Source organism: Anabas testudineus, chromosome 11 (assembly GCF_900324465.2).
Source record: "Anabas testudineus chromosome 11, fAnaTes1.2, whole genome shotgun sequence".
Taxonomy (NCBI): domain Eukaryota; kingdom Metazoa; phylum Chordata; class Actinopteri; order Anabantiformes; family Anabantidae; genus Anabas; species Anabas testudineus.
The window spans coordinates 9,542,773-9,568,762 of NC_046620.1; the positions used below are offsets into that span (position 1 = coordinate 9,542,773).

The following is a 25,990-nucleotide window of genomic DNA, read 5'->3' on the forward strand; positions in this document are numbered from 1 at the left end:
TTACAACAAATCATCATCCTTTACACTTCTCATTCTCCAAACTTTCCATAATCCACACCAGTGTAACTCGCAAAATCCTTATTTAAATTTGGCTGCTCCCCCCTTGTTTTTATCTGTCAGTCTACTTAGTAGATCACCTGCAAAATGACCACAAACGAAATGCGAAAGAAAAGATTGCGCACAAAATTTCATAATCGCTATTTAGGATCTTAGTAAATCAGACCCTTACTAACTACTAACTAAATTTTAATCATTTTTTTCTGCAGCTGGCCAGCAGCTGACATTAAAACACCTTAGTAGAAATGTTTTCATGACCTTTTCAACAACATAGAAATATCAATAACACAGAAATGTCAAATTATCTTGATGTCAGTTGTAAAAACAGTTTTGTTAGAATTCTTTTGGCCATGCTCACTGAGTACTGAGTTCCTGCCAAACACAGACCGAATTCCTTCACACCAGAGAATCACTAGTGTTTCATTTTCTTAAATATTTCCCTAACAAGACTTTTGATGAGTACGTCTATAGAACACTGAAGGGTTTTATCTAAACAATCTTTTTAGAACAACTTGCTAATGTGTTTTCAGAAATGATATTGGGACTCTTGTGTGTATGCAAACAGTTGATTTGTTGTATGAACATTACATTTGTTGGTGTATGTTATATTTTGTGTTGCAGTGTGCATGTCACGTCAACCTGTATGTAGAAGTGTTACGGGAAGAGAATGGATCAAAATATGTATACTTTATGTAATGTTTACATTATTAATGGTTTTAGTGCAACCCTCTTACCACTTCTTTTCTGTTCTCCGCCTCTCTCAGCGCGGGACTATGAGATCCTGAGGGACAGGATAGAATTAGGTCGCTGCATTGGAGAGGGTCAGTTTGGAGATGTACACCAGGGTGTCTACAACAGCCCGGTATGTAGAAGTACACATATCGGCACATCACCAGTAAAGCACTGTAATGTAACAGGTGTAAACATCAAACTATCTTCTCCTGATCTTTATCTTTAAAGATTAATTAACACTGTTATTTATTTGGAACTGCTATTGTTATGTTATTGTATTGTACTGTGCAATCATGCAATCATCTTGTGATTTCTATACTGTGTAATCTACAGGACAAACCACCGTTGGCTGTTGCCATTAAGACCTGTAAGAACTGTACATCAGACAGCGTCAGAGAAAAGTTTCTACAGGAAGCATGTAAGACCACAGTCTGTTGTCTGTGAGTGTTTATATCAGCGACACTCATTAGCTAACTATGCATTACTATGTATTTGTTTCATATGTAGTGACAATGCGACAGTTTGACCACCCTCACATTGTTAAACTGATCGGAGTGATCACAGAGAACCCGGTGTGGATCATCATGGAGCTCTGCACTCTTGGAGAGGTATGATTCAGGCTCTTTGTGTTTTATTTCTTGTTATTGTGCAGAGCAAGCTGTTGATTTTTAGTTCTCAGTCTTAAATTTGGAAAAAAAAAACTCTTTGTTTCTTTCTGCCTCTCTCTGTCTGTAGTTGCGTTCGTTCCTCCAGGTGAGAAAGTACAGCCTTGACTTGGCCACTCTCATTCTGTTTGCGTACCAGCTCAGTACTGCACTGGCCTATTTGGAGAGCAAACGCTTTGTACACAGGTAAAGATTCACACACACAATTACCCATGAATAGACTTCAGTCAAGATGAACAAATTAGACAAACTGGTTTGTGTTAGAAATAAACAAATGGAATTTACTAATGGAGTGTGTAAATCAGAAATATCAACACTGTATTGATCTGTTGTGCATGCTGTGGAGGTACAGTATGATGGTGTAAATCAAGCGATGGTCATGCAAGATGAATGTACTGAATTTATCTTATCAGACACGCAGACATTTGCAGAGTTTTTGGTTTTGACAATAATCTTAAACCAGCATTGAGGCTAATGAAGGATGAGGATTATTTTCTTCACGTGTTCATTATTCAGTATCTAGTGGACAGGGCTGCCTGTGTGTGGAACAGTTTTTACCCCTCAACTGAACATCTTGATATAATTGCTCTAATTCGGCTGACACCTAGCACCCTTTAGTTTCTGTTAATTAACCTTTACTCTGTTTTTGCTTTTGATCAGTATTTTAAGTTTTGTAAAGCTTATTAGTCAGCACCTGTTACATTTTACCTGACAACTTCTAATAGAAACTCAATTTTCAATATTGAACTGTAAATGAGTTTTCAGTTACTCATTAGTCATTTTGCAGTGTTACAACTCTGCTATTTTCACACCTATAAGAAGAAAAGCTTTCCACTGTGTGCATCATAGTACATTTCTCTTGGCCTTTGATGGATATTTAGCAATAAATAATATAGAACCCTTACTATTGTGGACTAACCAAAGTAATTTTTGCCTGATAGAGATATAGCGGCACGCAACGTGTTGGTCTCTTCAGTTGACTGTGTGATGCTCGGAGACTTCGGCCTGTCACGATACATGGAGGACAGCTCCTACTACAAAGGTAATGGACCATCTGCAACAATATACTATAATATGTTCTATACAAACATACAGTACACAGCTCTGTTTTAGTAGTGACACAGCCTTGATTCATCTATATTTTATATGCATGTTCCACACTAATAAATGTTAGACACTTTGCAGTATAGACAGATTAGTTAGCAGAATATAATACAGTCAGCTATGGTGTGATGAGACCAGTCTGTATTTATAGTTCCAGTAACATTTCTAATTTAGTGCCATTGCCCACATTTGCTCGTTGCTTGTACTTTACTGCCATCTACTGTTGACATTAGGCTACTGTAGTTTGTCTCGACAAGTCACCCATTAAACATCTTTGGAATTTTAAATGAAGAATTTCTTACTCTCATCTCTAACCTATTTATTTGTGAATGGGAAATGAAATATTTATTGCATTATTAAATTGCTTTCTACTTTGTAATTACAGCGATATAAGTCATTTTTATGTGTCTGTGTTCTGTTTCAGCTTCCAAAGGGAAACTTCCTATTAAGTGGATGGCTCCTGAATCTATCAACTTTAGAAGATTCACCTCTGCCAGTGATGTCTGGATGTTTGGTGAGTTCTGATCATTTGTGTGTATCAGAGCAATGGTTCTTTCCTGCTCTATGTTTTTCATAGCTTATACTTCTGTTTATTACTGCATTCGATGTGGTGTTATTATTTTTAAGCATTTTCTTTCTAAAGAGACCTATGTGTTTGTTTCGGTGTCTGTCTGTAGGTGTGTGTATGTGGGAGATCTTAATGTATGGCATCAAGCCCTTCCAGGGGGTAAAGAACAATGATGTGATTGGTAGGATAGAGAACGGTGAGCGACTGGCTATGCCTCCACAGTGTCCGCCCACACTCTACAGTCTGATGACCAAATGTTGGTCGTATGACCCCAGCAAGCGGCCACGATTCACCGAACTCAAAACACAACTCAGGTAAGTGTTTTTGTGTCTGCATGTACGAACAAATGTGGAAACAAGTGTTAGTGTATATTTATTTATATTAAACATTGCAACAACACTAAATATGAAGACCATTATGTAGAGTACTGGTATTTTATACACTTTAAAAAATGTGTTATATTTAGCTTTCTCATCTTTATGCTTAACACATATTTTAAACATAAAAATATATAGTAGTGGGTGAGTGAGAAGTAGTATAGTATTGGGAAGTTCATCATATAATTTATTCTAATTAATGATTATGAGTGATCATTGATGATAGAAGTAACACTGAAGCAGACTGGTTCACTATTCATGGTGAGAACATGGTGAATTAGACTTTGGCTGTGGCACACGTGAAAACAGATGTTCCATATTAAGTTACTTCAATCACGTTGGCCTCTGTTTCTCCATTTCTTTGTGTGTTATTGGAGGTCATTAAGTTCTACATAAAGATATATTCCACAGATTTCATTACATAGCGAGTTCTCCCCACCTGTCACCCCCATTAAATGTATATGTTTTCTATTGGTAAACATAAAATGAAGAGTTTGATCATTTCTAAAAGCAAGTCCTATTTTTTTGTTAATTTAACACAAGTATTAAATCTCATTGCTAGTATTGTATGTAATTGTTGTAGCACCATTCTGGAGGAAGAGAAGCTTCAACAAGAGGAGAGACTTCGAATGGAGATGAGGAGACAAGTCACAGTGTCCTGGGACTCTGGAGGCCCTGATGAAGCACCGCCTAAAGTAAAACTCAGAGACGTTCTCATCACACTAATTTACTTACTGGTATTTCCTATATAGTTAACAGTAACAAACTGTTACCTTTGTGTCTGTAGCCCAGTCGACCAGGCTACCCGAGTCCTCGCTCCAGTGAAGGCTACTTCAGTCCCCAACACAACCACTTTCCAGTAAGACAAACGCACACCACCATCACTGAGAAAACTGTCCTCTGCTCTTCATTCTTATCTATTGTGGCTGAGTTTGCTCTGATTTTAGGTGGCAGTAGCTCTTGTGCAAGGAAAGATGAGGAATTCAAGGCTGAAAATATTTTGTATATATGACACACAGGTTTGTAGTTAAAGTTTGGATTGAGGATCTTGTTTTATTCTAAAAGTATTCACTTCAGTACAATTTTCTTGTTTTCAGAAGCTGCCTTCATACTTCTTACTCTGTATTTTAATGCAAAGTAAATGTTTCCTGTTAGAGGTTGGACAGTGTGTAAGTCAATAAAAAGAAGCAACCTAGTCCGGACTAAGTTTCTTAAATCTGGAGAGAAGATCAGGTCTGGAAAAAGTGCATGAAAAGAATTTATATCAAAACTTTGTGGGAATGTTGTCAGTTGCAATATTGACAAATCCTAAAAACACACCTAAAAATTTCCATCCTACAACACTGGGAAAATCTATTCTCAGGTTCTATAATTAATCCTTTTAACTATCAAAGTTTTTTGTCTTTGTCTCTGAAGGTTTCATATTCATCCCTAAAATCACATATAAAAAACAAACAAACAAGTAAAAGCAACAGGATAGATGGCATAGAAAGACTGTGAGCAAGTGCTGTTTGTGTCAAAGTCAGAAAGAGAAATGTGAAGTGAGAGAAAATGAGACAGACTCTTAGTTCAAGTTACTTCTCTCCTCATAAACCGAGTAGACAGCAGGCATTTCCTGTAGCGCTAAAAGCAACATACGCACACACAAATCAAAGCCACTGTTCAGCTCTCATGGTATTAAGCTGCTCTCTCTCCTCTGTCCTTCTAAGGAGTGTCTAACATTTACTGCTATTTAAATAAAACTATATCTCTTCATAAGTTGGATTTATGTTAGCATTTTTACGCACCAGACTGAGTTTTAAAGTATGGTAGAAAAACATCTAAGATTCCTTAAGGGCATGCTGCAGATCATAACTTGTTAATATCAGTGTTGTCTTTGTATTTTTATTGCATGATCATCTTTCACTATGATTCTGTTATTATTTGTAGAATCTCCCTGTATGATGGCTTCAACTTTTCATTAATCTCCAGCTTTATATTGCTTTGTCATCTGTTTTCTACATGTGGACAAAAGCAGGAGTAACTGACAAAAATCTGTAATGATCATGTTAAGTAGGTTCTGCAGTGATTTGTCATAAAACAGGATCTGATCTTCATCTAAGAACATGTTCAGGAGGAATTTTACCCTTTATTTATTCTTTAAACGTCTCGTGTGTGACTCTCCTCAAGTCGTTCCATTGCATCTCTTTTAGGTTGAGGTCTGGACTCTGACTTAGCCACTCCTAAAGGTGGATTTTGTTTTTCTGAAGCCATTCTTGCTCCAGTGCTTGTTTAATGTTTTACCCACTGTAGACTTATATTTGTTAATACTCTTGACTCAGATCACGTTTTATGACAAATTAATGCAGGAAACCACAAATTCCCAAAAGGTTCACATACTTTTTCTTGTCACTGTATATGCAATTTGTTGTTCACCTTATGAATTTATGCTGTGTGATTTCTTAATGGCCTTTTATGAAGAAAATACTGTAAGTATAATAATTAGCAAATAAGAGCGAGTTCATTTTCAAGGTGCATATCATATTCTATTTTTACACTTCTTTTTTGTAGGTGATGTAAAATTTGTGTTCTTCTTTAAAGAGAAAGAAAATGTATAAAAGCTAATAAACATTGCACTCATTATTCACTATTTGTTCTTTTTTTTTCCTGTTATCTCTCTGTCTGTCCTCCTCCAGCCATCAGCCCATGGTGGTGTAGGAGGTGTAGGAGGTAGCTACCCTCCTACTGATTCCTGGAATCTACACAGACCAGAACACACTGCACTGTGGAGCCCAAACATGGAGGTACACACACATAGAGTATACTTTCAAAGGATATTTGACAGTTGAAATTGCATCTATTATATTTTCCCATGAAGTTGGAAAAGCAGACATTTTGATATTTTCTGTCCCAGCCATTCCTGTTATTAAACCATATGTCTGCAGAAACTTTAAGATGAACCGTGACATTAAACCTTGATATAAAAGCTCCACGATGCACTCCTGTACATAGAACAAACCTACAATTAAACATAGCAGTTAAAGTCAATTGTAAAGAAAAGTATATGTAGATTAAATTAGATTATAAATCTGCTGCCAATTTAACTGTATAAAAATGTTTTTTCCACCTGGTCGCACATGCTCTGCCCACAGGAATAAAGTAACAGCATTCAGGAAAATGTTTAAAATGGCAACTGAAATATTTTTTTTAATTTAAGAACAAATTCCATCAAGATGAATGAAGTATATGTATAATTTTTGAAAACAGGAGGAATACAAATTTCTGTGGCCATTTTTTCCAACAGGACAGTGGATGTGTTGGCCAGGCTATGATGGAGGAGAGGCTGATAATGCAGCAACAACAGATGGAAGATGACCAGCGGTGGCTGGAGCAGGAGGAAAGCTTCATGGTAGATATTCACACAGAAACAGTTTAGAAAACTGTGGACTTGGCTCATTATGCTTTGTTTACATGTGAGAAGCTGTTTGATGTTGTGTGTTGGTTTGTTCTACACACTAGAAAAGGTGACAGACAGGAGAATATGTGTTTAAGCTGTTATTCTTGTCAAAATTTCAGAAATACACAAAAAAGGTACATTGGTCTGCACATAGTTTTATCTGTAAAGCCTCTCTCTGAGCATCATTTTACCACACACTCTGAAGAATATCTTTTTTAGATCTTTTTTAGAAATGGCTCAGCTGTGCTTGATTTATCTCATCAGACACTGAAATATCCACAAAAGGAGCCAAATCACAGCTTTAGCAAAAACAAGTCTGTTTTTCTTCTCTCTACAGGTCAGGTTGTTTTTCCTCTTGCTTTGATGGCTGTTTTCATTTTTGAGCCAGGAATAAAAGAATGAGAGAGAAAAACACAAGAGATGAGTGTTAAGAGATTCTGTGTTCCTTCTTTGCTGGTATATCTGCTCAGTTTGCTGTGTTTAAAGGTCACATTTGTTGCTTTACTGAACGGGAAAACTCTCAAGACAGATGTGGCCACCTGATCTTAGTTATTTGTGATTTCTGGGACATCTTTGTTTCTATCCTGTGTGTTCTCTGGATGCACTATTTCTTCTCTGCAGCCACTTTCACAACTTTTTGGTACAACTCGTTTGCTTCATTCCTCAGTAGTTCATCCTCAACTGCTCCAAAGCCACTGTTGGGTGAACTAAATTGATGAGTGACAGGGAACTTGTTCCTCCATCAGAACGATGCTTTATCAACCATGTTTATGACACTTGGTTCATCGTAGAAGGACTAATGGGAAACCACAGCCCAGGGATTTCTTTCCATTCCCTATTTTAACACAGGAAGTCTGTTCATATAAACAACAACGTCAGTGTGGTAAATTCAAAGTTAATTATGACACTCATCTTATTTAACCACAAAGATTGTGAAAGGATTATTTCAAAGTATGATTTATAAACTGTCGCCTGTCAGTGAATTTGCCTATATTACCATTTCTGTTACCTCCCCTTAATCTTCCTTGTCTCACTAAATGTGACACATGTGTCTTAAACATAACTTTTAGCAAACAAGTTGTTTAATGTTTAATACGAGGAGTCTGTGTATTTAAATATCATACAGCAGAAGGGTCTAAAGAGAGAGTGAATATAAAGGCAAATAGAAAGCACAGAAAGAGAAGGAAAGTAGGGCCTGAAAAGAAAGAGATGGAAGTTTGCGAGGAGGAACAAGTGGAGGACAGAAGGAGGGAGAAAGGAAGTGGGATTGGCTGAAGCAATGGAGAGGGAGGAACGATTGAGGAGTCACCCATCAGAGATGGAGAGAGAGGAAAAAAGAGGGAAACAGAGACGTAAAGACATGGAAATAGTGGGAGGGAGAAACAGTGGCGAGTTGAGGCGGTTGGACCTTTTTTTCTTGAGGATTTAGTCTCTGTGGCTCAGTGGAGCTTTTCCTGCTCTGGAAAAACTTTCTTTCTCCTGCTGTCTTTAACGCTCCCTCCATTCTTCCTTGACTCACTTTTTCTGTCTTTCTAAGATCCCTTTTCTCAGTCTCTGCAGACAGTCTTCTCAGTTTAGCTGGTCTCTTTCTGCTTCTAATTTTTCAGTCTCCTCTTCTCTCCATGACTTAAATTCTCCTTTGATTCCACCTCTGTCTGCCTCTGTTGTACTTTCTGTCCCTATCGCTGCCCTTTTTTCGATGGCCTCCGCTCTCTGTGTTCCTCCTCCTGTCTTCTTCAGGCACTATTTTCCCAGGATGCATCTCTTCAAGGCATGCTTCACCAAAACGGTACTGAAACAGACGAAGAGGGAGGAGGACAAGTAGCAGTCATGTTTACTGCAGCGTGTTGTAACAATGATTCTCTCTGCAGGGGTTAATGGTGTGAACAGACTGCAAACGAGGTTCTGTTTTTCTTCGGCTTAACGATGATTGTGCTGAATAATATTTTGTAGATAAAGTTGAAGCTACAGCAGGTTGCAGTAACTAGTGGAATTTAAATTCAGCTGAATTTTGCTGATTAAATTAAATATTGTGACCTTTCTACTGACCTTTCTACTTGTTTATTCATATGTTGTTTGGGATTGCAGTGTATAAGACATTAATAATTTAAAACCCTAAATATTACAGTAATTAATGCTGCTGTTCCATTCATTGTCTCTGTCATTTCCCAGCAGAAGACGGAGTCCAGAAACAGCAGAGGAAGCATCGACAGAGAGGACGGCTCACTACAAGCACCGGTCAGTCACTGTATGCATGTGTGTGAACCTTTTGTTGATGCTTACATTCAAAGTAAGTGGTGAGTTAGTTTTGTTGAGTTGCAAGATGTAACAACTTTCAAATAAAAAAAATAGTAAAACACTAGATATTGACAGTACAAAGTATTCTCAGATAAAAGAGAGGGGAAGTGTAATTGGACAAATACTGACAGTGCCAGTAACGTGAGGTTACAGGAATGATATCAGAGAAAAAAATGACTGCAGAAGGCTAAAAGAAAAGCAATAAGAGGAACGCAGAGACAGAGGGAAGAATTACAGAGGCTGTAGAGGGAGAGAAAGTATTTCTGTCTGTGTGCCAAGGAGGGTACTGCCTACACACAAACCACATGACCACAGATGGCTCATGGGAACTTTAAACCCAGAAGCATTTCAATACCTCATCCCTCGGTAAATGATGGTTAGAATATCCTAACGCTAAAGCAAATTCTCAGCATTACAGTGACATAACTGAAAAGACGTCTAAGGTCACAGTACAACTGTTTGCTCAAATTCAGAATGTGAAACTACAAAACTTGGCTCCTCTCATTAAATGTCAAGTCTGTTTCTCATTTTTTCATGATTAAAGACTTAAAAGGCTGACATAGCAATAAGAGAGGAAATAACCTGCGGTGTGTTTTGTTTTTGCACAGGGTGGAAGCCATCATATCTACCAGCCTGTAGGGAAGCCAGGTGAGAACTCACACACAACATACACATAGCAGAATAAAGCATGTTGGAGTACTTCATATCAGTAATACTAGCTTACTCATCTTTCCAGAACATGTGGCTCCTCCTAAGAAGCCGCCCCGCCCTGGAGCTCCAGGTCACTTGGGCAACTTGGCCAGTCTCTCCCCGGTGGACAGCTACAACGAGGGGGTCAAGGTACATATGCTTATGTGGTTTAAATATTCTGCTCACTAAGGATATTTTTTTTTATAAAAGACTTGCAGATCTTAATCTATTGTATTAATCCTGTATACTTGATTTTGAACATTCACACTGGCTTATAGTTTCTGATTTCACTTGAAAACAGTTTGACATTATGCTAATGGGCTGCATGCTGTGCCATGTCATGCCTGGCCTGTGGTTGGTTTTGGCCTAATGTGTCCCTCTTCTCTCCCCCTTTACTTCTTCTCCCCCTCTGTCATAACATCCTGTCATCTTGCTATCATTCATTTTCCTGCTTTTCTGCCCTGTTAATTTGCATCCACACATCCACCAACCTGTATGTAAAATATTTTCCCCTCTTTTGCACACCCCACCCCTCTCAATCCTCCTTCTACTGCCCCCTCCCTCACCTCTCTTCAACCTCCCCATAGCCGTGGAGGGTAAGCTGATCTCTGTGTGTCTGTTATCACTGTAGCATTAGTAAGCTTGTAGTTATTTGTATTTTTGTCAAGTTATTTTTTTTCACCAGAGGATACAACATATTATTGGAGTGCTGAAGACAAACAAAAACATAATGTGTACCACTAGCTCCATGCTAATAAGCAGTTACCCACATTTTACTGATGTTAATAATGGTTTTATAAAGATATTTAGAATTGTTCAAGAAGTATTTCTGGTGAGGAAAAATAAAGTGTCACCATAAATGTTGTAGTACAGATAAATAGAAGTGTAGTGGACTGATCACTGTATGTGTATGTAGGTAGAAATGCATGTAGACAGTAACATTTAGAAGTCCCATGTGAGATCTGGAGGTTGTGTATGTGTGATAGTGAGTATGAGTGTGAAAAATGTTCCACTCTGTGACTTTAGTTTTTGTGTGGTCAGACACTGCCTCCCAGTGTTGTGCCTATGTAACAAAATCCCTGTGCTGACCCTCACAACAGTGTAAAAACATCACAAGCCCTCTACACATGACATTTACAAAAAAACAATTACCTGTCCTTACCCTACTCTCTTTTCACTGTTCCAGCTGCAGCCTCAGGAGATCAGCCCGCCTCCCACCGCCAACCTGGATCGTTCAAATGACAAGGTTTATGAGAATGTGACCGGGTTGGTTAAAGCTGTGATTGAGATGTCCAACAGGATTCAGCCTGCAGCTCCAGAGGAGTACGTCCCAATGGTCAAGGTAGGATACATTCAAAAAAGACAACAACAACTCAAGATTTGGTCTGTTGTAAATCTAAACAGGAATCTAAACAGATTTTAATGATAATTTTACAAAGATGAACCTCACAAGTGTGTGTGCGTGTTTGGCAGGAGGTGGGTCTTGCACTAAGAACGTTACTAGCGACAGTGGACGAGACGATTCCTGTGCTGCCAGCCAGCACACACAGAGAGGTAAACATGTACACACTCACGTACTGACATTAAATGTATGTATGCAAAGAAGCTAAGAATGAAATTAACCCCATCCTGGAATTGTCTTAAAGTGTAATGACCAATATCTAGTGATTGTGGGTTATACAGTTAAAACATTTTTAATGCTAAAAGTTAATTCAGATTAAATGGGGGAATATTACATAATGTCAAAGAGACTAGAGTATGATGTAATTTAAGTGTAGTGTAGTGGTGTTCCTGGGGGCTTAGTTCAGATGGTAAATATTTATCTATCTGAACAGAAACAGATTATTGGTTTATATATATATATTTTTTTAATTGTTATGTTTGTGTTGTTACAGATTGAGATGGCCCAGAAATTGTTGAACTCAGATCTAGCAGAGTTGATAGCAAAGATGAAACTGGCCCAGCAATACGTCATGACAAGGTAGGTGTGAATCTGCAGTATATGTATAAATTTTACAGATTTTACAGAAATACTGAATGAACATACTGAATGTTTTCTGCTCAGTTTACAAAAGGACTACAAGAAACAGATGCTAATGGCAGCTCACGCCCTCGCTGTCGACGCCAAGAACCTGCTTGATGTCATCGACCAATCACGGCTCAAGATGATCACCCAGACCCGCCCACATTAGCTGAAGACCCAATCAAGCAAGAGGGAGCATGGGGAAGCGTTACTGCTGGTGCAGAGACAGGGTGCAGTATCTTTTAGCCAATCACAGAATCCGTTGAGATGGAAGAAATGAACTGATGGACAGCCGGCGTGTCTGAAGCAGTCAGCTCCATCTTCTCCCTGGAACATTCAAATTATGTTTTTCTCTATAGAAGCAGCCATATTTTGGTCAATGTTGTGTTGTTTTGTACTTTTGTTGCATTATTTGCTTTTGTATCCAGAGAATCGGTCTTCTCTCCAATCACGTTATCTTATTTAATTTTTGAAGAAAGTGAATCGAGCAGAGATTTCAGCAGCTCTGATGAAGCTCTTTGAAGAACTGCAGAGAGAAAAACTTTCCGTACAAACACACGAGTAACACACTCCACATATGCAGGATGTAACAACTGGAACTGATGAGCCAGATGACGGGGGCGATGAAGATGATTTCCTTATGTTGTTTAAACATGCTTTTATATAATTATGATTACTATTTTCAATGTTGACTTTCTTTATGTCTTCATGTCAGTTTTTTTCAGTCTTCTTCAAAACTCTGTGAGCAAAAACAAGTGATTTACAGTACAGCTGCTCATAAATGTCACAGTTTCATCTCTTGTTTTCACCTTTCTATCTAGATCTTTCCATCTCAGACATCAAGAGATTTCATAAAATGGAATATGAAAGCGGATTTTTGAAGAACAAACTAAATGTTGTTTTATGGACAAATATAAAAACGACACAAGCCACTTTTTAAGTTAACTTCATAGTTAATATACAAAGAAAATATATTTTTAACACATTACTGAGGCATGAGTTAGCGAACAGGAGAGAGGAATGAACTGGGGAGTGTGAAGGGATGGAGGGGTGAGGGTGGAGGCTTTTATTTTTTTTACATTTTACAATCAAGGTGCTAATTGTTCTGAACAATAGGTCACCATATGGCAAATGAACTGCAATTCACTGAAAAGGAACATTTTGCAAAACATACTAGAACAAATCTAGCAACAACAACAACAACAAAAGTCTTAGTGGTCACTTCACTGCTTGCTTTGTTTTCAGTTTCTTCCTATTATAAATGCTCAGTACAATATCCAGTGCAGAATTTAGATGTTGTGTTTTCTCAGATTTCCTCCGAGTAAGTTGACTTTCAGACACACATTTTGTTTTTAGGTTAAAGACTAATTTGTATTTAGAATTCAACATTAATATATTTTTAAAACACACACGGTTTAAAACCAGTGACAGATGAACACTCTGAAACACTCTGTGGGTTTACACATTTATGATTTTAAATGTGTTTTTCCAATCCAATCTTTCCTCCACCAGTCCCCTGGTTTCTGTCTGTCTTCACTGAAGTCATTCATACCTTAATTTCTTCCAATCTTCTGCTCTGTTACTGTGACATTTCTAATAGTTCATCCCTTCATCATCTCCGTTTGTCTCTCCAACCTTTCTGATTCTCTCTCCATTCCACTGTTCCCTCTCCTCTCAGGTGAGCAGGATTCTCAGGAAGGAGCCACATGTACAGTTGCTAAACTAAGCAAATAAAACACTGTTATCATTAAGAAGTGCATATTTCTGTTTTCTTCATTGAGTATTAGTATCGTTTATAGGATCAGGTTTGTAAAGATGTTATAAAGAATAATAAATATGTAGATTTATGGATAATGAATTACTTTAGCTGAGCTAACCTGCTGCTCTGGATACACACAGAGACACATTCGGCACTAAAATATTATTACATAGATTATATTATTATAACTGGAATAAATATCAGCTGTGGATAAATGTTATGATCTCAGTGACTAAATCCAAACAATTTCACACACGGGGGTTAAATCTTTATCCTGAACAGGTTTATGTGGAAGAGACACTGTGTTTTATTTTCTGTAACATTGTTGAAAAGTTTGTTTCCGCCCGGTTTCGAACCGGGGACCTTTCGCGTGTGAGGCGAACGTGATAACCACTACACTACGGAAACCTGGTGGTGATGAGTGCCCTCCACTGTCAACACAAACCTGAAACTGAGGATTAGAGAAAAACAGAAGACGACACGGAACATCAAGAGTCAGTTCTTTATTTCTGGACACACACAGGTTTTATGGTGAATTCACTTCAGCGGAGTTGGAAAAAGAAAACTTATGTTCATGTTTATAGTTTGAAAAGTATTTTAAAACTTGTACAACACCCAGTGAAGGAACAAATGTCATCTTGGTGTCAAAGTCCCCTCCTCACATCCGCAACCCGCGGGTTAATGCTTTAGTTCTTCTTAAATACACATTATACTGATTAGGCGGTGTCCTTTAGCTACACCTGTACATCAGGATGGTTGAATGACAGCTGTTTGATTAGCCTACACTTTATTAGACACACCTGTAAAGTAGTCAGTGAGTGTATTTGTCTTATTGAAGACTTAACAACCTCGTTAAACATAACTTGAGACTGCTGGTTTCAATCAGTTGGTGAAAAGGAGGTTAAAAATACCAAACACACGTCTCCAACAGTTGGACCATAACAAGGCAAGGTGTAATGACCATAAACATATCGCTTTAAATGTTTATAAAATGCTGCTCAGTATGTTAGTTTATCAGCCACTGAAGTAAAATGAGCCTCAGTCTTTCTAGGGAAAATTTGAAGGAGATGATTTTAATGTCACAAATTCTCACAGTAACGTGTGTGTGTGTGTGTGCACACGGTGAAGAAAATCACAGATAAACCAACTTTCGTTTTTGTACTTTTATTGTGTTTTGTTACAAAAACAAAGATTTTAATCAAAGAGACCGAAGCCCATGTCGTCATCAGACTCCTCGGACTCTTCCTTCTTCTCCTCTTTCTTCTCCTCCTCCTTGGCTGCAGGGACAAACAAAATGGTTTATGGTTAACAGAGGTAAGTGGAGGGACAATGGCTCCAACATATTCTTTAAAACTTGGTACTTTTCACATCATGCCACTGTATATTACAGAGTATCTTAACTCCAATTGCAAAATTGGTCCCTGGTTCTGTAATGTTCTTGTGCTCAGTTACCTGGTGCGTCTCCAGCAGCAGCAGGGGCTCCAGCAGCTGGGGCTCCAGCGGGAGCTCCACCTCCAGCTCCAACGTTGCAGATCAGGCTGCCGATGTCAATGCTGGACAGAGCCTAAAATATGTAAAACCATTCACTGGTCATTGTCAGGTCATTTAGTGATGCACACAGCTGGATAAGACTACACTGTCTGCGAAACCAGGCTGTAGATACGTGCTAAAGCATATATACGTCCAAAGGTGCTTCTACTCCGCAAAGTATTACGTTTTCTGATAATCAGCTGCAGCTTCTCTGGATCATGTCTAGAGGTCCATGGTTCCAGCACATCTGAAAATGGCTTTAAACTGTCCTGACCTCAAAATGACTGACTCCAGTGAAAGCAGCACCGAGTACTTAATAAAATCCTACAAGTATTAAGTGCTGTATATGTAGCAGCCATGAAACCTATTAAGCATTAATCTCCTGAGGTCACCATCCCACAGTGGCAGTTTATGAAGGACTGATATACAGTAAGTTTCTCACCTTGGCAAAGAGACTTGGCCAGAAGGGCTCCACAGTGACTCCAGCAGCCTTGATCAGAGCAATCAGCTTGTCCTCCTGCAGACACACAATACAGTGATGTTACAAACCCAATACTGACCAGCGTGGCTCCATATACACCAGAAAACACTACAGGGCAGAAACAATGGTGTATTTTCCTCTTAACAAGCTTCTATCTTATTATACATCTAGTGGATACATTTAACATTCTTGGTGTTAGAAGTACATTTAGTGATAATATATTGATTTTTGTTACAAATCTTTTTAAAAATCTGATGTCTGACTATTTCAAATACTTTTGGATAACATCCTGGGATATCTTTCAGTATTATCTGACCAAATAACAGCTCAACTAATAGAATATCAATTTATTGATGCCTGAATCACAGTATAGTATATAGTATAGTATAGTACACACTATAGTGTATAGTACACATTATAGTGTAGTATAGTGTATATTATATAGTATAGTACACAGTATAGTGTATATTATATGGTATAGTACCGTTTATTCTGCCTTTTGGACTCACTGATGTTGACGTGCAGCATCCACGTGCACCAAACATGTCAGTATAATCTTAGATGAACATTGTGCTGAGTGAAACACAGCAGACATACACAAATAACACATTAACCTACAGTCGAGCACCACAAACATCTACATCATTATAACTTAGTCCTGACGATAGAAGCGTGGTGTGCTTACCAAGACTTTGGCTAGCTTAGCATTTAGCTAGCTAGCACCCGTCTACGAATACAGCTGTCAAATATTGGATGTTTTGGACCTGTGGCGAGTAACACCACTGATACCAGGTGTTGAATATATGTTATAGATCACGACTGATGAGTCAGAAAAGAGCTCGTCTTCTACAGTAGCTCAAGCCTAGTGTTAGCAACAAGCATGCCGCCATTTTAGCCGGTAGATACTGTTTAGACACCTGCACACTTAAGTTTATATTTTAAAACGCGTTACTATCTTAGTTTTCTCAATATTCCGGTTTTGTTATTTAGGCTATCCACTAGAAGAACAATTAGTTTCTCCGAGGCTCCAGTTAAGAGGTGGCTGGTGTGTTGGGATGACGGAGGGACACTTACGGTGACGGTGACTTCATCGTCGTGGAGGATCAGAGCAGAGTAAATGCAGGCAAGCTCGGACACGGAGGCCATTGTAGATGTTGGATTTTATATTTGTGGCGTCGGATGCCTAAATTTGACGGTGCTAGTCGCCGGATTGTGGGCCTTAGCTTCGGATGAAGAACCGAGCACCTTAGGCACGTTAACTTCCTACAGCGGAAAAGGGAAGGCAGAGGGCGGGCGCTCGGAAGATATACTGTGCGTAACGACGCGTGTCTCTGACATCATCACGCACGCAGACGTGGTCGAGCAGCTTTTCAGTCTGAGCTGAATGATGTTTTCTAAATGTGATGTGTTGGAGTAATTTAAAATATAAACTACATTTAAAACTGAAACCAGAATAAATTTAGGTTGGCCAAACGTTATTTTAAATTTGTTGATTTTAAACTTGTTATACAGTAGGGTGTAAAAATCTGACACCATGTGGAAAAACTGATATTTTCATTAACAGTAAATAGGAAAATGTGTGAATTTAGAATCACACCTAAGACCTTCTGACATATGAAAATAAATATTTAACATTTCTAACACAATTTAATCAGCAAATCAAATGTAAGAACATTTGTGACACTGACACTGTTTACTCTCTTTTACAAAAGGTCGCATCTCTCTGAGTTTTATCACTCTCCCCACAGCACATATCCAGATGGTTCTCATGCATTTAATCTATTCATCTGAGGTCTGCTCCTGTAAATCAACATGCAACCTGTTCACCAACTGTTCACCTGTCATAAATGTGGCTGTGCTTCCAGCAGACAATTGCTCAATAAGTAGCATTGTGGTAGGAAACAAACATGGCATCAGAACTGTGAAAGTGTCATAAATTAGATTGTTATTCTAAGGAAACAGAATCTTTCTCAGCATCAAAGCAATGGCTGAACTGAAGGTTTCCAAAGTGACAGTGCATGGGAATGTGAAATATGTTGTGGGAGCTGCATCGGATGAACTGAATCATATAGATGTTGCACTTTATCCTAAAAACCTAAATCAAACCTTTAAATCTGACAACATGGAACATGAGTGTGATTTAGCACCAGAAGAAATACAACAAAACACATGTGCATAATTAAAATAATAGATCCTGAAGATGACATGATGCAAGCTCACAATTTCCTATTATTGGTGAAAATTATAATCACAATATATGTACAGAAGAAAAAAATAGTATAAAAGTTAAGTTTAAAAATCCACTGCAGATAGCACGGTCAGTCAGCTTTATTAAATCTTAATCAGAAAGACAAACATTACAATAAGTAAAAGAACTTCAAGACAATTACACAGGAAAAGAAAACCTGTGCTGGATGTTTGTGCAAAGAACTAATATATCCTGATATCTGAACATTAAGTAAGCTGATTCAGAGTATTATTATTATTTATTAAAAAAAAAAAAAAGGAACTATGTCAAAACTCAAAATGTGATTGTAAATCCAGATGTAGTAATACTTTCCTTAAATCTTCCCATCTACTGATTCTCTCAGAATGTCAGTGTGTATTTAAAAACATCAGATGTACCATTTATGGTGAACACACAAAGCTCACAAAAGTTCATTCTCACATTTGGCACTAACATACTTCCTTGGCCCACATGTGTAAAAAAAAAATACTTGAACAGGTAAAACTACAAAACTAGAATTGATGAAAATCACAGCATGGCTTTCAGCGGTACCCTCCTGTGTTATACAGTGTAATAAAATAATAATTGAACATGTTGACAGAGCAAGATCCTGAAACCTTCAAGTTTCCAATTTATCCCCGTCTCTGTGGAAATTCAAAATGTTAAAGTTTAACAATAGTTATAATGGGTCAGCAGATATTTCTAAATAATCGTACTTGTCGTCATGAAATATGGAATTACCAGTCAAATATGGATGCCAGTACATCATTAAGATAATTAAATCCAAATTCATGGATATGGATATGGTGCTATATTTCTCAAAAAACAGTATTTTAGGCCTTTATCACGTCATCTCAACAAGCGAGGTTGCCATGAGAGACATAATGTTTGATAAAAAAAAAAAGAGCAGAAGTTGCCACTACTCTACCATAGTGATCATAGTTTACACCAATTAGAAGCACATTTTCCAAGTTGTTGTGTGTCAGTTTGAACAGGGTTACAAGGTTACTCCTTTCCCATAACACACTGCAACACGCATACAAAAAACTCTGCACTGCACAATGCATAAGGCAGATAAGCACATGTTGACTTTGCACTTTGGGTCAGTGCTAGAAAAAATAAGTCTCTGGGATGTTGATGCACCTGTTCCATTTACAATGAATTGAAACAAAACTCCAGCGCCCCTGGATCGTGGAACCAGCTCAGTTACTTCCAGATGAGATCAGCGGAGGCCACTGGACAGGAGACAAAACCAGCAGATACCAGACCATGGAAGCAAATAACTCATCTTTCCTCTTTACTCCTTGTGCACTTTCCCTTTGGGTGTTTCATCGTAAGAAACCCCATATTCATTTACTCTTCTCTTGTCCACTGGGTAGAGCCTTGGAAGAATACAGAAGTAAACATTTGGATTAGAAAATTATAGGCTACATTCTGCTGGTGATATTTGCCATGAGTAAACATGAGGTGTGTGTGTGTGTGTGTGTGTGTGTCCATGTACCATCTCTGGTAGAGGTAAATGAGAAACACAACATCATCTCTGAAACAGGCCAGTCTGTGAGATGTTGGCATGGTGATGATGAAGGCAAACACGTCATCGATGAAGGTATTGAATGCCTGTTGATGATTAATCAATACAAGTTAAAGAAAAAGTCATCATGATGCTGTTTTAATCTCTTTAATGTGTGTTTACCACCTTTGACTAAAAAGGTAAACATCTGGCTGAAAATCGAAATGTGTGTCTTACCTTGTACATAAAGGCTTTCCAGGGCAGGTGGGCCACGGATTTCAGCTGTTTAACAAAAAAAATGAAGCAGAAGAAGTTCAAGTAAAAATTTAAAAGACGTGTTTGAATCAAAGCAATATCTCGAGTAATCTGGCATCTGAGCAACAACACAACTGACCTTGTAGTTGACAAATAGCTGAGGAAGCATGAAGAGGAAGCCAAAGGCATACACACCTGTAAAAGGTTAAAAACATGTTGATTGATACTTTCTCCAACTCAAAGAGTGAATCATCAATTCTGTAATAATGCGCCGATGATTTTATTAGTTACTGTAAAAGGTGTTTTTGCTTACCATTGACTAAACTGTTGATCAACCACGAGTACCAACTATGACAGGGAGTAAGACAAATAAGGTGTTTAATGAGAAGAAGACACATGGTATCATCATCACGATTAATAATCATGTTGTAAAAACTGTGCTTGTTATGTACCTACCTCTTATATCGCAGGAATATTAGAGCATAAACAGCGCCTCCAATACACAACGGGTAAAGAAGGTATGAGAGATACTTCATGGCCTAAAGAGAAACACAAGAGGAATAATGACTGGCTAACATCTTTATTTTATAGAAGTGAATGTAAAAAAGAATCAATAGTCCGTGCACGTGTGAGTGAGTGAGCCGATTGTGTCTTACCAGAGTGTCATACTCTTCTGTTCTCCTCTCTGATTCATCTAATTTTCCAAACTGTGACGCAGAAAAGAAAACACACAGAAATATATACATTTTCAAAAATATATACAAAAGCAACATCAACAGCTCTAAAAAATGTCACATTTAAAAAACCAGCACACCTTAACGCACAATCCCAAGCTAAACCTAATTCTTAACCCCTCAAAACATTGAAGGCCAGACACACTGATGCACCTACCAGGAATGTTGGCTTGCCTCCTTTCCAGAAAACTTGAATCTTAAAGGCTTTCTTCACTTTCCATACCTGGAACAAATAAGTTGTACCACTCAAAACTAAATTTAAATGTACACGTCCAGTAAGCAAACAAATTAGTTACATAAGTGTTGCATGTGCATGTGTTTCCAGTAAATCTGAACTTACTTCAATCATAGAGCCGATTCCTGCAGGTATGAGGACGAGCAGACTGGTCTGCTCATCCAACAGATACAGGAAAATCACTATAGTGCTGAAACAACGCCACAGCACTGGAAGCACAAAACAAACAGCGTACGCATGTATTCAAGTATTTAAAGTGTAGTGTGGAGCATATCATTATACTATTCAAATTGTTTGTTCCCTGTCCAGTATTATCTTTTTCATTGTGTGGATGGTTGATTGAAGGGGCTGTTGAGTTACCTACCTGCTTTGCTGGACATTCCCACCATGCTTTTCTTCTGCTTCCAGAAGCTGATGTCATTCTTAAACGCTAAGAAGTCAAAGAGGAGCTGAATAAAGAGAAAGACAGATAACAGATATGTTAGAAATCATATGGTTATGGTTTCCTTTTTCTCTTTATTATTGCTGTCATGGTCTGTATATTTAGTTTTAATTGCTGGGTTTTGACTAATTTAACAAACTGTAAACAGTCAGAGCTGTGTATAATCCGAAATGCATTATTTCGATATTTCAAAACATATGAAGGGCATTTGAACAAGTGTTATTAATTGTTGTTGTCTTCTTTTGTCATCTGGTGTAGAGCGCTGCGCTCAGACTCACATGAAACGCAGCTACAAAGAAGGTCAGAGCCAGGAAGTACAGGTTGGTATCCACAAAGATCCCTTTAATCTCATCAGCATCTTTCTCTGTAAAACCTGTAACACAGACAGAACATGCAAATAACCATGGTATTAACGCATGACTCCGGTCACGGCTGCTCTTATGTGTTTGCATGTGTGTGTGAGATCAACAAACCAAACTGCTGCAGAGAGTAAACAGCATCTTGCATGTGGATCCAGAATCGCAGCCTCCCCAGAGAGATGGAGTCATAGGATATGGTCAGAGGCAGCTCTCTAGAGGTACTGTTAATCTCCTACACATTCAAACACACACAATAATTACAAAAAAACTCATAACCAATCAGAAAGGTCTGAATGATACCAGCGTTGAATCATGTAAGCTTTAGATTAAATGACACAAAAAATGTTTTAAATAAAAAAAATCTCAGGAAAGTAAATGATAGAAAATACAGACAGAATTTAAAATGCACCACTGGGAAGCTGCCAAGTTGCAGCATATTACATCACATTTATTTTAAAGTGAATACTTACCACAAGGTCCTTGACCCGGTTGCTGAGCTCATCAACAAACAGCAGAGGTAGATACACCATCTTCTTACCGTTTTGGAATCTGAAACACAGACGAATAAAACGTGTACATTATGTAATCCAGTGTAATATCACTAAAGCCACAGTACAACCACACTGATAAAACTCACTGAGAAACCTGTATTATCCAGCTCGAAAAACATGCCACAAAATGTACCAGCTTTATTTTTTCACTGCTATTCATTAACCTACACTCTGAGGTATCTGTGGACGTCACTTGGCAGGTATTCTCTGTCAAACAGGAAGTGGTCACTGACGATGTTAAGCGTCAGGCGAGAGCGCCAGTGAGAAACTGGGCGATCTGACGTGGATGTGGCTCCACTTCCAGCTCCGCCACCTGCTGTAGGGTTCCCGTCTCGCAGTTTCTTCTGCTGGGCTGCTTCTGCCTGAGCCTGTGTCATCATGTAGACAAGTGCTTAAAGGAAGAACGTTCTCACAAAATGACGATGAAATAAATTTTTATATATCTATATATCAACCCACATTAACTGATTATTTATAATGCAATTTTGTCATTTTTAGGTTCAGATTATCACACATCCTGCTCACAAAAACCCGATCACCTTTAGTTCCGAAACACTCTACCTGGGTTTGATCCTCTCCAGATATCAGAGAGATTTCGGGCGGTTTAGGGACCATGTACGTGGTGAGCTGAGCAACCTGGTGAACCCTTTGTGAATCCTGCAACGGAGTGACACCAGCTTGATGGACAAATATTAGTGCATATAAAGTTCCATTGTTACGGGTCTTCTTAGGGAGAGAGACATTTATCATCCTGCAAGAAAAAGAGAGAAAAGAGGGAACAGTCTGAAGAGGAGGAAGTCATTTTTATTATGGATACGCTGTGTAATGATGTCTTAGTAGTGTTTAGTCATAACTTCAATGAAGCACATTCAGCATTTATTTTAATACTCAGCTATGTTAATATCCAGTCATTTGAATAATACATAACGTTTCAGCTATTTTACCACTTTGAATCTGAAAAAGTGATTCAAACCTCTCAAATTTGCTGTTTACGTCAAAGATTTCCTCTTTGTGGATCAGGGTATGTCCACCCTCTGCGTTGGGCCGCAGCGCAGTGTATATACTCAACTGGATACACACAGAGAGATTTTACATGTATTATCAGACATTGGCATAATGCTGCAGGCTGTTCATACACAATTATACCAAACACACACACACACACACACACACACAGACACACAGACACACACACACACACACACACACACACACACACACACACACACACAGAGCTGGACAGTAAGCATCCTGCAGCATTGCTGACCTGTAGTTTTGGATTCCCTGCCAAGAAGGGCGTGATACAGTTGTCACCTTTGGGGGTGTCGCAGGGTTTAGTGTACACTATCCCGTACATCACCCAGCAGGTATGGAGCACGTACACCACAAACACCCCCACGATCAGGGTGGTGAACGACGTTTTCAGAAACATGATTCTTGTGCTGTGTCGTCGTCTCCCTCACCTAGCCGAGGAGCGGGGCCATAAGTCTGCGAGTGAGGAGTCGTAGATGGAGTATTAATGTGTAGTATGATGTTTTACAGGCTATTTTAAGCCGCACACCTATAAATCAAGTCTTTTATTTTCCTTTGCCATATAAATACTTCAGGAAGTAAATGATACCAGTGACATTTACTGCACCACAACTTCTGGTTTTGTTTTTGTTAAAACACAAAGCAAAAAGGGAAAGATGAATGAGAGCAGGGCCTCTTATCTGGCAGGAAATAAGAGTGCAGGCCTGACAGAAATACTTTTTGATTTGCATAAGCTTTAATTTCAAAGTAAGAGTCCCTGTAAACACTTATTAGTAGAATTACCAGCCTGGTGTACCACTGATTCATTTATTTGCCAGAGGTTTCAGTAATTATCCAATGCTAGTAGCAGTAATTTACCACCACCTGATAGATTGTAAGTAAGCTAAGGCCTGTGTAAAGCCCTTTATCTAACTTAAACCCTCGCTGTGTTAAATTGACCCCACCGTTGAGTGTCTGTGGTTTTTCTAATCCCGATCTAAGCTGTCTTCAGCTCACCTGTCCGAGTCTCAGGGCTGCAGGTTTTGCACGTTTTACGCTTAATTACTCTCTCATGTGTTGCGGCCATACACTACAAGTACATTTGAGACGCTGACGTTGAACCCACCGGTGTTTAATCTGACAGCTGTCAGCTTCAGGACTCTTACTCCTCCATTCACTTCACCGCTTCTTCCAGCTAGCTAAACGCGACGACATCGCCTCCTCAAACCCGTCGACAGTTTCAGCTAAAGACGTCTGCTTCCTACTCGACTGACCCCTCCATTCAGGAAAAACAGGTCTGTCCAAGGATTGTGATCTGAAACGGATCCGAAAGCGTGAGGTGGATCTATATTTCCGCCATTCGCTTCCTTGTTGGGTTTTTTTTTTTTTGTAACGGGATTTGGTGACGTACTAACGCGAGACTTCACGTCACTGAAAAGGCCTGTGTACAAAGATTCACATGCTGTATTTTTATTTATTTACTGTGTTTATTCAAGACTAGAGTCGATCAGCACAGAGAAAACTTTATCATTTGAATGTAAACAAGTGTAAATTAAGTACATTTATCATAATAATATCAGAATATGAATACTGAATGTCACATTGAGTGGAAATTAGTGTTTTGTTTTGATCATTTTCGACTTTTTCTTAAGCCAGATACTGTACAACTCAAGTATTTCTACACTGTTGGATTGCCACCTTCAAGCAAAAGCTCAGTTTGTTCCATTGCTATATCAATGCTGGGGTAATCACAACAAACACACATTTTTTTCCATGATGCCAATATCATGCAGTCTTGCAGTGTTGTTGTATGGAAGATCACCCATACAACAACACTGCAACATGATGTAACAACACGATGTAAAAATACTCCACTGCATTCAGAGTTCTACTTCTACTGCTAAGTAAAATGTACTTATATATGTATCAGATATCAAAAGTAAAAGTTCTCATTATGCAGAAAATAAATGATCCCTGCCCGTGATATAACATTTTAGATGACATATTAAATTGTTAACAGCTTCATCAATTAAAAAATACAGCATTTTGCTGTTGCAGTTGCCAGAGTTGGAGCTTTGTTGTTGGGGAGCCGACCCTCCAGTGCCACAGGATAACTCAGTTAAAAAGTATAATACCTTACTTGGAAATGTAGTGCTGCTGAATACAGTACCAGGGGCTAGGTATGGCATAAATGTAGCTTTCATAGTCTGTATTTCCAAGGACAGGACCTTACTTTTCTGTGCTGTCTAAGCTTTCTAAAGCTGACCACTCAACTTGGCACTGATACGTGTGAACACAATTTTTACTGAGGTCCTAGTGGGCGTTTTATTAGCGTGTGTAATTGTTGATTGGATAATATGTGTGCGTTTAATCAGTAAATCTCATTGAGATTAAACATCTATTTTGCGATTGTGTTAATGGGGTGTCCAAATATTATCATCACCCCTCAGTAGTCTATAATGTAGTCCAGCACAACTGCAACACCCACTAAACCTTAATAGCCTCATTAATATAAAGTACAAGTATCACCTTTGACAGTGTCATTACTGTACAATGACTCACAGTATATTGGAAATGATTATACTGTTAATCAAGTTTGGTTATACAATACCTTCTTGTCTAAATAGTGCCAAGGCCAGGTGAAAAAGACACACATTTTCCAGCTTCCCACATTGTTATTGTCCTCCTGGGTGTTTTCCACCAAACTCCAAACATCCCATCAACATAAGTTAAGACAACTGGCCCAGTCAAACACACATAAATGCAGCCCCGACCTGTTTATTATGGGCTCTGGGTTTACTGGCATGCAGAAATAACTGATTCCTGCTATAAAAATGTAGAGAATAATTTCCCGAATTTATATTCATTAAAAAAAAACACTGGTTATAAAAGAACAATTCGTTTTAACTGCATCTTCCACATGCAAGAGTTTTATAGAGGTTGTGT

General features: G+C 38.5%; 3 protein-coding genes and 1 non-coding gene across 10 annotated transcripts in view; 1 reads left to right on the forward strand and 3 right to left on the reverse strand.

Annotated features, from left to right (window-relative positions):
* Positions 1–13,701, forward strand: part of ptk2aa (protein tyrosine kinase 2aa) — a 51,999-nt gene extending 38,298 nt beyond the window's left edge. For 4 of the 7 annotated variants that reach the window (XM_026347377.1, XM_026347376.1, XM_026347373.1 and 1 more), the window contains 18 exons: positions 822–919; positions 1,123–1,207; positions 1,297–1,397; positions 1,525–1,640; positions 2,396–2,496; positions 2,983–3,072; positions 3,236–3,440; positions 4,087–4,198; positions 4,291–4,362; positions 6,179–6,286; positions 6,787–6,891; positions 9,112–9,177; positions 9,846–9,885; positions 9,974–10,077; positions 11,114–11,269; positions 11,401–11,481; positions 11,823–11,908; positions 11,993–13,701. In XM_026347377.1, the coding sequence (XP_026203162.1) occupies positions 822–919; positions 1,123–1,207; positions 1,297–1,397; positions 1,525–1,640; positions 2,396–2,496; positions 2,983–3,072; positions 3,236–3,440; positions 4,087–4,198; positions 4,291–4,362; positions 6,179–6,286; positions 6,787–6,891; positions 9,112–9,177; positions 9,846–9,885; positions 9,974–10,077; positions 11,114–11,269; positions 11,401–11,481; positions 11,823–11,908; positions 11,993–12,119 (1,853 nt within the window). In that variant the 3' untranslated portion in view covers positions 12,120–13,701. The remainder of the gene's footprint in view (positions 1–821; positions 920–1,122; positions 1,208–1,296; positions 1,398–1,524; positions 1,641–2,395; positions 2,497–2,982; positions 3,073–3,235; positions 3,441–4,086; positions 4,199–4,290; positions 4,363–6,178; positions 6,287–6,786; positions 6,892–9,111; positions 9,178–9,845; positions 9,886–9,973; positions 10,078–11,113; positions 11,270–11,400; positions 11,482–11,822; positions 11,909–11,992) is intronic. The other 3 variants (XM_026347378.1, XM_026347374.1, XM_026347379.1) reach the window with 1 other exon arrangement.
* Positions 13,702–14,044: 343 nt separating this feature from the next.
* Positions 14,045–14,117, reverse strand: trnav-cac. The gene has a single exon. It is a non-coding gene; the product is annotated as a tRNA-Val (tRNA).
* A 740-nt stretch (positions 14,118–14,857) lies between these two features.
* On the reverse strand, positions 14,858–17,010 carry rplp1 (ribosomal protein, large, P1). Its single transcript, XM_026346654.1, has 4 exons — positions 16,795–17,010; positions 15,682–15,756; positions 15,162–15,273; positions 14,858–14,986 (listed from the first exon to the last, which is right to left on the reverse strand). The coding sequence occupies exons 1-4, from the start codon at positions 16,864–16,866 to the stop codon at positions 14,904–14,906; spliced, it is 342 nt and encodes a 113-aa protein (XP_026202439.1). The 5' UTR covers positions 16,867–17,010; the 3' UTR covers positions 14,858–14,903.
* A 1,023-nt stretch (positions 17,011–18,033) lies between these two features.
* On the reverse strand, positions 18,034–24,419 carry clptm1l (CLPTM1 like). The gene is made up of 18 exons (XM_026349432.1): positions 24,171–24,419; positions 23,301–23,521; positions 23,007–23,101; positions 22,595–22,784; positions 22,202–22,401; positions 21,953–22,031; positions 21,597–21,714; positions 21,402–21,496; positions 21,046–21,130; positions 20,787–20,890; positions 20,604–20,669; positions 20,369–20,419; positions 20,169–20,251; positions 20,026–20,060; positions 19,852–19,907; positions 19,695–19,739; positions 19,449–19,564; positions 18,034–19,329 (listed from the first exon to the last, which is right to left on the reverse strand). Exons 2-18 carry the CDS (start codon positions 23,463–23,465, stop codon positions 19,245–19,247), a joined length of 1,668 nt encoding a protein of 555 aa, XP_026205217.1. The 5' UTR covers positions 23,466–23,521; positions 24,171–24,419; the 3' UTR covers positions 18,034–19,244.
* Between the last annotated feature and the right edge of the window lie 1,571 nt (positions 24,420–25,990).

Excerpts from the sequence above, each read along its gene's own strand:
- rplp1 (XM_026346654.1), bottom strand. The coding sequence starts at position 16,866 with ATGGCCTCCGTGTCCGAGCTTGCCTGCATTTACTCTGCTCTGATCCTC. Across the intron at positions 15,757-16,794 it reads ACGATGAAGTCACCGTCACC|GAGGACAAGCTGATTGCTCT; the intron begins GTAAGTGTCCCT and ends GTGTGTCTGCAG. Across the intron at positions 14,987-15,161 it reads TGCTGCTGGAGACGCACCAG|CCAAGGAGGAGGAGAAGAAA; the intron begins GTAACTGAGCAC and ends TTGTCCCTGCAG.
- clptm1l (XM_026349432.1), bottom strand. The coding sequence starts at position 23,465 with ATGTTTCTGAAAACGTCGTTCACCACCCTGATCGTGGGGGTGTTTGTG. Across the intron at positions 20,670-20,786 it reads GAATCGGCTCTATGATTGAA|GTATGGAAAGTGAAGAAAGC; the intron begins GTAAGTTCAGAT and ends TATTTGTTCCAG. Across the intron at positions 19,740-19,851 it reads AGCTATTTGTCAACTACAAG|CTGAAATCCGTGGCCCACCT; the intron begins GTCAGTTGTGTT and ends TTTGTTAAACAG.